Source organism: Peromyscus californicus, unplaced genomic scaffold (assembly GCF_007827085.1).
Source record: "Peromyscus californicus insignis strain IS unplaced genomic scaffold, ASM782708v3 Scaffold_10__1_contigs__length_136768540, whole genome shotgun sequence".
NCBI classification, from domain to species: domain Eukaryota; kingdom Metazoa; phylum Chordata; class Mammalia; order Rodentia; family Cricetidae; genus Peromyscus; species Peromyscus californicus.
This window is the reverse complement of record NW_026294391.1, coordinates 83,007,334-83,019,405: the sequence shown is the minus strand read 5'-3', so window position 1 is coordinate 83,019,405 and position 12,072 is coordinate 83,007,334. Positions and strand designations below refer to the sequence as shown.

Genomic DNA, 12,072 nt, shown 5'->3' with positions numbered 1-12,072 from the left:
AGCCTACTCGGTTTGCCATAGCAGTAATTAGAAATATCTGCAACAAAAGAGAACCATGGAGGCTCTCATTGACCACAAACAAGAAAATGATCTATTGTATCTAATTAGAAAATATCGATATTAGAAACTAATGCACTCGCTATTTCTAAGATGGGAGATTGCTCCATTGTTTTGTGCCAGCATGATCACATATCACAGACTTGAGCAACAAGCTGGTACAAGGCAAATGAGTTTAGAGTGAGTGCTATGCCAAAGACTGATCCTCTTTTACTTTTAAATAAGCTTGTGGAGGCAACTGGGCTTTAAGTGATGTATAATCTAAATAATGGGATTGGGGTTGGAACTGAATTTGGGGGTGTTGTTTTGGCTCACAGGGACAGGGCCACCTGCCACTTACCTTCCAAATATTTTGAAAGTCTTTTCAGCTGACAAGGCTCACTCAATAGAAATTGTACTCTGTAGGCAGCCAGGGCTCTATAGTTGCTAAGTAGCAGGGAATTGAGGAACTGGTAAAGGAGAACTTAATGGAAAAGAATGGACCACCTCAGGTTCTGAGAGTGCTGGGCCTTCTCTGAGTCAGAGGAATTCAGGAGCCAATGTAACTCATACTGTGGATCCCTAATTGTCATTGCTGGTGGGAGGTCTTATATGGATTTTGTTTTCTTTGTATTTTTTGCAGTATTGAGGATCAAATGGATTTATTATAAGTTGTATTAGTTTTATCAAATCACAGCTTTTGAAATTGAAACTGCTGTATAAATTATAGCAAGTTATCTTAGTTTACATTCTCAAGATGGTTGTCATTGCCTCCAAGTGACAATTGAGATGCTTACTGAGTTTCCAGGGAAGGAAGTTAAACATTCCTGGATCCCTTAGCACACATGACTGGGTCCTCCAGCTGGGTCTGGGGAACCATCTTTAGTTAGTGCCAACTGCCAAGTTTTTTTTCCCCTTTGTCTAAATGATAGACTACACTTTACTCACACCTTCATTAGAAGCAGCCAAGCAATGTCACTCTGAGCAAAAGCAAGTGTGAAATAGGCTGGTTACTTCACTGATGATGCTATGAGTCTTATATTTGTTTTTCGTTTCAGTAGTAGGTAATGCCAGGAACAGTGTTCCCGGTGGTTTTCTTGTCATCCTTGTTGTTAAGGCATGTTCCAGCTGAGTCAGTATTTAAACTGATTGTAGTACTTATCCCATGTGTTTGTTTTCTTGGCTTTTAGAGGGATGAAGGGTAACAGTTGGCACCTGCTTGTAAAGGACTTTGATATTTGGAGATGAAAGCATTCCGTGCTGGTGCTTGCCTTTAAAATAGCTTTAATGTGTTGTAGCTCCATATTTGGGATGGTGCTTCAACTCCAGGATTTTCTCACATGTGGTTGGTTGATAGCTACTTAATCCTTGAGTTGAGTTTTGTTTATGTGGGATGGTGTAGTTTGCCTTCCATGACTTCATTTTGTTTACTCTTCACCTATGTCTACTCATACTGTGGCCTTATTGATTTTGTATTTTTATGTACAGTAGACATTAAATGGCTTCAGAGAGCATTCTATAGGCAGATCCTGTATCAGAGTGTATTATGTCTCATCAAAGACTTAGTGATAGCTTCAAGAACTTTATGCAGAAGCCTATATTTGCTTGTCCGATGATACCACATTCAACCCAGTCTTTCATCAGGACTTTTGCATTAGAATTGCACAGATTCCTGTAGAAAACTAAGAGGCTGGTTAAGAAGACCTTTGTTGGAAAAGGACATGGATTGCTCTTCAAAAGATAGAGCTTCAACCCAAAGAGAATAGTGTTTTTTCCTAGGACATCTCTGTTATGTCTTGGTAGTCTGACAACATCAGTAGTGCCAGCAAAGCTTTGAATGATCATGAAAGGATGCCACGTAAGACTCTCTTTCAGTTCAACTTGTGTGTTAACTATATAGCCCATGTTACCCATTGACAGCCCTGCCCTGAAACTCAGTAGTATCCTACAGTTAGTTCTCTATCACACGTAGAAAAGTAGGTGGGCGCCACACTGGCAGGCTGTGTCTTAGAGGTCTATGTAGATGAATACTTATCTTCTGATAGAGTTTTTAATCTATCCTGATTTAGAAAAAATGTCAAGTCATTCCTAGACATGTTCAGAGTACTGATGGGTTTAGATGGACAGAAAACACTTACTACATTAACTTTTATCCGTGACAGTAGTATTTAGGCTGTATGTACATATGAGGTTGAGATTGGGTGAGATAAAAGAATGAATTGTACCTACAGAAGACAGTATGCAGTATGAAGGTGTTCTGAAGAAAATAGGACCACTTTGGGTTAACAGAATTGGTCATCTACCTTCACATGTGAGTAGTCTTATTCTTGATCACTTCCATTTTTCTCTGGCTATTCTTAAAACATCACATGCATTCTTGCTAACTATCGAGGATTGTAGCAGATGGCAAAGGTTCTTCAAAAGAGAGCCTCAAGCCCAGTTGGAAGAGAAACTGACATGCTACATGTGAAATAGTCACAGACATTGAGAAAATGCATAATTGTATGTACAATATGTAATCAGAGTGTGGGACCATGACAAGCATATGAGATGACAAGTAATGGACATATATTAGACTTCAGAGAAGGTAGAAATGAGGAAGGTGAGGAAGTGAACGTCTTTTACTGGATGACTGTTTAACTAAGGGTGGATTTGCTCCGATTTAATGCTAATAATAACAAGGAGTTACTGCAGGACTGGAAAACAGAAGTGTTGTGCTGACAATAGTGGGCAAGAATGATTATCCAAACGGCATTTTGCACGATGGGCTGAAGCATTAAAAACTGGAAATGAAGCAACAGTGGCAGGTGATGCAGACTGTGGAGATGGTACTAAGAGAATCTAAAGGTACTAATCAGAATCTGGCCCTAAAATCTTAAAAATTTTACAATGATTGGTAGGAGAGAGATGTTTCTTACATTTATGATGTGTGTTATGCACATGTAACAACTGCAATGGCCAATTTTTTTCTGTGTGTCACTCACCATGATCAAGTTGTTAAGATGCTATTTAGTTCTAAAAAGTACTGATGTAGTTCTGTAGATTGCATGTAAAGTGCCGTGTATACAATTATATGCATGTATGTGCAGGTAGCTAGGTGCCGGTCTCACTGTGTGTATTTTATCAGGCTGATGATCCTTGGAAAGAAGTCTGTTAGCTTGTGAGCTCCTGGAAGACATGGACTGTTTCTTACCAGTGTTTGGAACATAATTATTGAATGGATGAATTAATGAGTTAATTCATAAGAATCACTTTGTTTAGAAACCTAGACATTTTGAGCTTGAAAGGAAACACTAAGATCATTTTGGTTAATCTCACTTTGAAGGTGGATAGGTTAAATTCTCTAGGAACAAAATGATTGATCCAAAGTTATCTGTGAGTGAATGACAACCATGGGTAGAAAATTTAGGTTCCTTTTTGACAACACACTGTTCTTTATAATCAAATTATATGTGTGCAAGTGTGTGTGCACACATGCTTGCCTGCTTGCAAATATGTGCATTTGTGTGTCAGAACTGGAGCTTGGGTATATGTAAAACATCAGATTTACTGTGGTTAGTAGTTGTCTTTCCTAGTGATAGGAACTCTGGGATGCTGTCTTTTATTCTGCTGCCAGTAATTCCTATTTTAACTGTTGCTGTGTAGATGGATGAGTCTTTGAATATACATTCTAGCTGGAGGCATGTTGGCTTTATTGCTATGCAAAACTTACATTTTTTCATTTTTATGTGTTAGGCATAGGAAGCAGGAAAAAGTCATTTGTCAATTCATTAAAAAACACGTGAAAGGACGGTCATTTGAATATCTAAAACAGTATTCAGTTTTGGAAAAGGTTATGGGTCTTTTCATCATTGATCAGTGGACATAATTATCATTATTGGAAGTTAGCTCTTAAGAAAATAGGCAGCAATTTAAAATCACTTTGCTGTGCATCTGATTTGGGGTTTTAGTTTCAAAGTTTGTGTCACTAAGATGACTTAAGAGTTAACCATTTCAAAAGAGTAAATTTCAGTTGCTATGCTTTTCAGTTTGGTGGGAATTGTAAGGTGCAATATAAAAGACTGTTCATTTTTGAAATACAGACCTTTAGGTCTGAAAATCTCTGTTTTAACCTAAGCGTCTGAAACCTTTTTATAGCTTGTTGTAGTGGCCTGGGGAGTTGTGCCACTGGGCAAAGAGTCTAGTCCTGGATGTTTGCATTTATTTGGCTTCTTTCTCCTTAGGGTTTAAGTCTCTTCTAGTGATAAATGTGGTGCTGAGAGAGCTGCAGTCACTCTTCCAGAGACTAGGGCACAACTCAGTGAACTGTAAAAGTAATACAAAATGACAATTAAAGTAGGCCATTCTCTGCTACCTTGAGGGCCTGACAAAGTGGAAGTATTTGACTTCTGATGTGCCAGACTTATTAACATAGAAACATAACATATCACCCACCCCCAAAGTCTCACTCCAAATTTCCTATATCCAGAAGGATACTGAGGAAAAAGTAGCAAACAAAGAAGGTGCCTAAGCAGGCGAAACACAAAGCAATCATAAAACCCAAAATACTGCACAAAAGTCCGTATACTGAAGGCCATGCAATTTCTATTTTAGAACCTGTACATCTCCATGCTCTCTACTCAGAATTTGTTAGCTCAATTTTTAGACTATGCTCAGACATTTAATTGTTTACAAGAACACAGTAGAGTAAAAATATTCAAGGAAAAATGGCAAAAGAGTCCTGAAAAGCAGCAACACTTAGGGTTCCTTTTCAAGTCAAAGCTATGAGCTACCCAAGATAGTGTTTTGGGGTCATTGAGGGTAGAGTTTAATCCTACACATCATGGTATTTTGTGTTTAGATGGGTACTCCCAAATAACCAAGAAAAGGTAAAATCATGCTTTTTATACTATACAGAGGGAATTTGGTGATACATTTCAGAAACAAATAGGAAAAGTTAATTTAGAAACATAGTTTCAGTTCTTAAAGGGGAAAATCCCTAACCTCTGGATATCTCAGCTATCCAGAAATATTCATTCTTTAATAGCTGTAGAAAAACCAAGGTTTTACTAACTCAAGGCCAAGAAGTCTGCCCTCATTGAATTTCTAAGGGAAAAAGGCTTCTAGTTAGAGAAAGAATTTGTGAGTGTTTTGGGTAATTTTAAAAGTGACATATTTCCCATCAAGACTAGAAATTAAAGTTTGCTTTTGACCCATTTTTAATGTCAAAATTACATTTCCAGAAACAAATGTTGTTCTTGTCTCTTTGCTGTGTTTCTGTGTTAACCTGGCTGTCTCATTAGAGATGGGGACATTTCCTAGTGAAATTAATGTGACATTTAGAGAAAAATCTCTCTCTCAAGTGTTTCATGTTATTTGCCATTTAGAATACTTAGAGATGGGACTGGAATAATGTCAAGCAAATTTTGATTAAATAAGGCTAACCAGAAGCTAATATATTCACATACAAAAGTAAAACTCTTATTATTTCTTAAAAAGTCTGTTCCTTCTGTGGTTCTTTGTCCTACATTGAGATCACCTTGACTGATAAACTTAGAGAAGTGCTATCATATGATCAGCTAGTAACACAATATGATAACTGGCTTGTATGAACAAACATGGAACATTTGGCCAAAGGCTGTAGCTAGTTCTTTGTTTTTGACATTTGGACTTCACCATGGAGGTGCATTCGATTTATCAGGGAAACTTTAAAAGTCGTATGAATTCCACACCAATTATCTCAGCATCTTTCATAGATGGTACTTTTTAAAAAAGTTCCTGAGATGATTCTGATATGCACTTAGAGCTGAGAAACACTCATTTAAGATGTGCAAGCTGTTCCAGTTCATTAAGACAAGATGGTTTCTTTCTCAGGGTCCTCTAAGTATCACTCTTCACTCCACCAGATGAGGAAAAATTGATTCTTTTAGTGCACAAGAATTGTATTTGAGTACACACCTGGACCCAGTATGAGACAGAACGTCTTTTGTACATATATGTGTATGTGTGGTAGGCTTGCATGTGTGTATAGGTCTGAGGTTAATGTCAGGTATCTTCTTCACTCTTTACCTTATACATTGAGCCATGCTCCTCACTGTACTTGGAACTCAGGGTTTCAGCTAGTTAACGTGATCTGGGTATTCTCTGTTTCTGCCTCCCAAAGGATTACAGGTAGGCTGCCAGGCCCACTTGGCTTTTATGTGGTCCCAGGGCATGCAGAGTCCAGTCTTCATGCTTGTACAATAAGTGATTTACCTGCTAAGACATCTCCTCAGTCTGAGCTAGAATTTTCGATGCTAATAAATATAGATCCATAATATAATAGGCCTTCATGGCCAGTTAACTCAGTTGTTCTGAATGTAGTACTGAAGCCAGTAGTGGATTCTGTTCTCATGTGAATGATTCTGTTGCGTAAATTGTTCCTGTAATTGCAAACAAGCTACTTCTTTAGGGACTGAAACTGACTGTAAAGGCAAAAGACAATGGATGAGGTGTAATAGCTCCATTTATTCTGAGAAAGTTGCTTTGAGAATCTGTTTTACAAGGATGCAGCATGGTCCATTTGCTGCTTTGGATAATGGAACATTCACATTTGGAGTTCAGGATTCACAAGACTGGGAAGTTTACTCATTAAGTTTAAAGAAGAGGAAAGGTAGAGGAAGATGATAAAGTTCAATGATATTTTTCTACCTTGAATGTCATATCATAGCTGTTGCATCTGTCAATGGCTAGCCAATTTGTGAACCTTGATGAGTGGGGAGAATTCTTAAGGTCATTATAACCAGGACTTCTAGAGTTTTCTCTACTACTAACTCATTGATGGTGAGTGGGATAGCTCATGGTGAGATAGATATTCCCTTAGGAGTCAAAAATAGTACAGTCATCAGAGCTAACATTTGCGTGGTTATTTCTCTCTGCTCAAACATGTGGTTCCTGTACGGTGCATGGAGGTCAGGTCATCACAATGCACAGAGATTTGATGCCTTCACCTGTGCACACATGTAAACTATTCTGCTGGAAAATATGTTTCTCTTAACAAGATATTAGCTTGGTATGTTGCTTTTGAGTTTTCTGCAAGGCCAACCAATACCTTCTACTTTTCTTTTCTTTTTTTTCCCTAGTGCTTTTGTGTATCTATGTATTTTTTTCTGCCACTTTACTTGTAAAGATCTAGTAAGTTTGAACAGGTAACTTGTTTCTTTACCAGAATGAAGTAAATTTCTGGTTCTACTTGCAATGTTAAGCTCCACAGAAAGCAGTGTCGGTGTGGAATCTCATTGTGAGCCTTGATAAATGCTGTTGAGTTTATCTTTTGAATTCATGTTTCTGTGGTTTGAACTTCACATAGGAGGAAACTGAGGCACAGACAAATTAAGTAATTTAACAAAGATTGTACCATGAAACCAAGAAATAAATCACTGAATGCGCAGTCCATTCCCTATTTTGGCAGGGTAGCATGATTTTTAGGAGGTGATAACTTCTTGTTAAATTGAGTATTGTAGTGAATATAATAAAACAACCCACATGTAACACCATTTTTGCCTGTTGTGTTGGTAAAATGAATTAAATCAAATGTTTCTTAGTTAAGTGACTTCTGAATAACTTATTATAGCAAATACTAAGGTCATATTTCCAACACAGTCTTCTCCACTAATTACTTTTGTCACAGTCTCAGCATTCACTTACTAATCAATGAATTAGAAATGGACTGACCATTTTTATTTTTATTCATTCAAACTATTTCTTCCAATATCATCAGAAGTTACTTGTGTTTACACTAAAGGGTATCTAAACATTTAGACAGAAACAGTGTAAATAGATAGTACACAGTCTGTCTTCAAGTGAGGGCCATGTAGGGAACATGGCCATGTGTTAGTAACTATTGGACACTGGTGGGTTTTTGTTTCCTTCCCAGTTCTCTCTCCTTTGATCCTCCCAACTGTTTAGTGCCAGCTTCCTACCTACTCTGTAGATATCTAGGGCCCTTACTTACCCTGACGGTTGGCTGGTTAGTGTCCATGTGGTAGCTGGATCTGCTAGTACCTGCCTCATTTTCTCCTCTATCAAACTGTGAATCTTTGAATGTAAGTACTGCACCTAACAGTCTAGTGCAGTCAGTGTCTGACAGGTAGTCATCCGAAAAGAATCTGCTATTTTGTTCTCTAGACAGCTATTGTATTTCCATTTCCAGGTGCTTTCAGTTGAAGGGATTGCAGAAGGCCTCGAAAGAATGGTGGGGATTGTTGAATGGCAGGATGAGGGAAGAGATGTGTTTGGGCGTTTGGAGTTCATACAAAGGTTCAACAAGAGCTGTGCTTTTAACATTGGGTGTAAGATCAAGTTTTCTAGGACACTGACTTTAGTATAGATGTTTCCTTGGCTTCTACCCATTCTAAGGCTGCCCCCCCCCCCCCCCGCCTCAATCTGTGCAGACTCCCGGTGCTCAAAAGCTGTTTTCCCATCTCTTTCATCTTTCAGGTACCCTGCACTTGCTTTTGTAAAACCCTTGCTCCAACCAGCTACTGTAACCAGATTACACAGTAGAGTTTTAATGATAGGAACTGAGACAGGGCTTTGCTTGCAAACTTCATGTTTCACATGAAAGACTTTGGTACCCCCTGTGGACTGCCCTTTACCCTGTTTTGGGCATAGTACTTGTTTGCCTTTGTATCTGTGATAAAATGAAATCCATCCTGTGTAACTGATGCTGAGCAAATGTCTTAAAACAAAGGGAAGTGCAGCATTTAAATCCACAGTAAGGGATTACCTTGCTGCATTTCCATATCTTTGGAATAAATATTTTAACATGTTAATTATCTACTTCTAATAAAAATACCTTTGAACTTATAGTCAATTAGATGGGCATAAAATGGTCTCCACTGGGGAATGGGAAGCAATTAGTTTCTGTAACGATTGTGAGTCATACTGTCTCTTGTCTCTAAGTGGTTACATGGTCAGTAGCCAGCCATATTCTAGAGAATGTTTGTACCAAGTCCACCCTGGTCTGCAGAAGTAAGATGCTGCTTTTGGAGGGCTCTTGGGGGCCCCAAAGAAGACATTCATCAAACTGTTGCCCCATTACTGCTTTGCACAGTAAAATAGTCCTTTGAAGTAGAACATTTAGACTCTTATTATGAATCATCTTTTAATCTTTTTCTTTCTCATTGCAGACTGAAAACTATTCCTTTGACTCTAACTACGTGAATAGCCGTGCCCATTTAATCAAAAGGTATGTTGGTTTGCTTTTGCATTCCTACTGCTTAGCTTGGTTTAATATAAAAACCCCAAAACATTAATGTTTAAGAACTCTACTCCTTTGGATGTTATGATGAATGCCTATGTGCTTATGCTCAGAAGAATTTAGAGAAAAATATAGAAAGTAAGGATCATTTTTAATTCCCTCACACAAAGAGAATCACTGTTGGTATTTCATCATATTTATTTCCATCAAAACATATGCAAAATTAAAAATGAAATTGAGATAACATAAAATATTTATTGGTGATTTTGGAATCAATGTTAGAAAGATCAGAAAAATTAGAAAACTTTCAAAATCATACTCATTTCCAAATTTTTGTTGCTGCTCAGTTAAATAATAGGAGGTCTCAACCTTTGTTCTCTTGTGGAGCTTGTAGTATGTTCTAAGATTGTTATTATTTTGGCAGTTTTGAAAATGTAAAGATATTTCAATGACAGATGAAATATCTTTTATAGTACTTTCTAGATGAAAGAGGAAAAGAAAAATTTCCAACTTTATACTTGTCAAGGCATTATGAAATGTTTTGGCTGAAATCTGAAATTTGTATGATTGATTGGTTATAACTTAGCTACATTTTGAGTACAAAGCAGAGGTGAATATTGACAAGATTCCACCTGGTATGGTGAGTCCTAAATTCTTACAATTGAGAGGAAGATGAGATTAGGAAACCCTCTATCGAGGTAGAACTAAGCAAAGGAGAGAACTTGGTGCGCAAAAGTAATCTAGAAGTTGACCATTCAGATGATGCCTTTATTGCTGTTTCATGTAAATAGCCTCTTGAATGGTCCAGTAGTTATTCTGTAGTTAAAATTGAACACTGAGTTTTGTTTGTTAAAATAATAGCAATAAAGCAGAGGAACAAACAGGGTATAATAGAGCTGCAGTGGGAAAGATCTGAAAATTCTACTATTTTGCTGGCTGTAATCCCATAAATTTATATCGCTGTAAGAGTGGGATTCAAAGCAAAAAGCAAAATCCTTGCTTTTTGTACAAGAAACTTGAATTCACATCTGATTTAGTTTATGATGCTGCAGTAACCCCCCAAACTATGGTAGATTTATCTATATTGGCTTGGGATAGCTTGTGACCTTAAATAATGATCATTAGTCATCTTAAAATGGCTATCCTGTATTACCAGTCATAGTATAATTCACAACATTTTGGAGTTGTTGGGAAGAATCCTCTGGACAAAAGATAAGGAAATGAAAATTATCTAAGAAATTTATTTTAGGAAGAAAGAAAAAGCCTCTTCATATGTACTGATTAGAGGGGCTTTGCAGGAAAATACTGCTTTGTTTTCTGCTTTAGGACTGTTATTTTCAAAGCTTCTTTTTGAACTGGTAAAAACAGTGGCTTGCTTGATCCTTACAGGTCTCTGGAGCTAGCTTGTTCTGGATACCTGGAAATTCTCTGACTAGGTTAAACTGATAGCACAAGACTGATTTTCATAGCCTCGTAGAAGGCTAAGACTCCTGGGGACCTGCACATCTTAGATCAGCTCCAAATATCCAACTTACAAGGCAGACTTATGAGATAAAGACTTATGTTAAAGCATTTAGCTTTGGGGATACATGTATTTCCACGACAGCTTTGATACTCACTAGAAATCTCTGATTTTGATTAATTACTTTACTTGTATTTTTTTTATACGCACACGCGCACAAAAGCTACATCCTGGACTGAGTGAGCTCTTGGAGGAAATATCTCCAGATGTGGCCTGAAATCAAAGATAGTAGTTTATTTATCAGGGACTACCTGATTAAGAGGAAACATCTGAAAGCTTGGGAACACACACAATTTCATCAGTTTCTTTTTATAGAACTGTGACGGTTTTGGGAACCCATGAAGGTCTTAGAATATATGGGGCCAGTTGCATTTAGAAAAATGAAAATACCTAAAAAGAAACAGGATATTTTGTGTGCTATCCTTTTCAGGAGAATAACCATTAAAAGTGTAAAATGGTAGGAAATGACAGTGGTGACTAATATTAACACTGATCCCAAGGGATCAAGCCGTGGGAAGTGTTCATCCAAGATGTTTAAGGGATGTATATGTTTTCCTGAAGACCCATGTTTGAAAAAAAAGCTCCTGGACAGGAAATTCTGATCTTGCCATAAGTCTTAATTTTATTAACAAACCTCTGAATTTTAAAAATGTCTGGAAAAGTTCAGCCTAACTCTTAGAATTTGTTTCCTATACATTTTTTCTCATCTTATATTCAATTTCTAGCTGTCTAAGGACACTTCTTGGAATGTTGTTTTGGGATTTCTTGGCCAGACTCTTTTTTTATATTTTTTTCATTTTTCTTTATTAAGAATTTTTTTATTCATTTTACATACCAGCCACAGATACCCCCTCTCTTCCCTCCTCCTGCTCCCCTCAAGCCTTCCCTCTCTGTGGGAGAACTGCCCTCACTTTACCCTGGGTACTCTTGATGAGAGAGAGAGAGATAAGAAAATATCAGTAGAATGATAGGCCTAGCCAACAAGAAGAAAGACCGAAATACAGGATAGTTTTGGGAAGACCTGATCAATACCCATCGGCCCAGAACTTTATTCAAAAGATATTTTTATAACAATGCCAAGGGGCAAGGCAAAAGACCTCTCCCTTGCTAGATTCAGCCAAGTGCAGACCCTTCCAAACACCTGGTAACTGTGCCCATGGTCAAATCATCCCCTTATGCAACCCTGCTGGGTAAAGCAAGATCTGATTCTCTGACCTTGAGTAATTTGTGCCTCCACTCCCCCAACCCACCCCCATTCCCTCCTCCAAAAAGGTAAGGCCTCCCATGGGGAGTA

The 12,072-nt window shown here is 37.7% G+C and overlaps 1 protein-coding gene across 5 annotated transcripts in view; it reads left to right on the top strand.

Annotated features, from left to right (window-relative positions):
• Nucleotides 1–12,072, top strand: part of Pcdh19 (protocadherin 19) — a 109,385-nt gene that overhangs the window by 46,835 nt on the left and 50,478 nt on the right. For 4 of the 5 annotated variants that reach the window (XM_052735360.1, XM_052735343.1, XM_052735334.1 and 1 more), the window contains one exon: nt 9,186–9,244. The exons of the other annotated variant lie outside the window; for it this stretch is intronic. In XM_052735360.1, the coding sequence (XP_052591320.1) occupies nt 9,186–9,244 (59 nt within the window). The remainder of the gene's footprint in view (nt 1–9,185; nt 9,245–12,072) is intronic. 5 annotated transcript variants of the gene reach the window in all.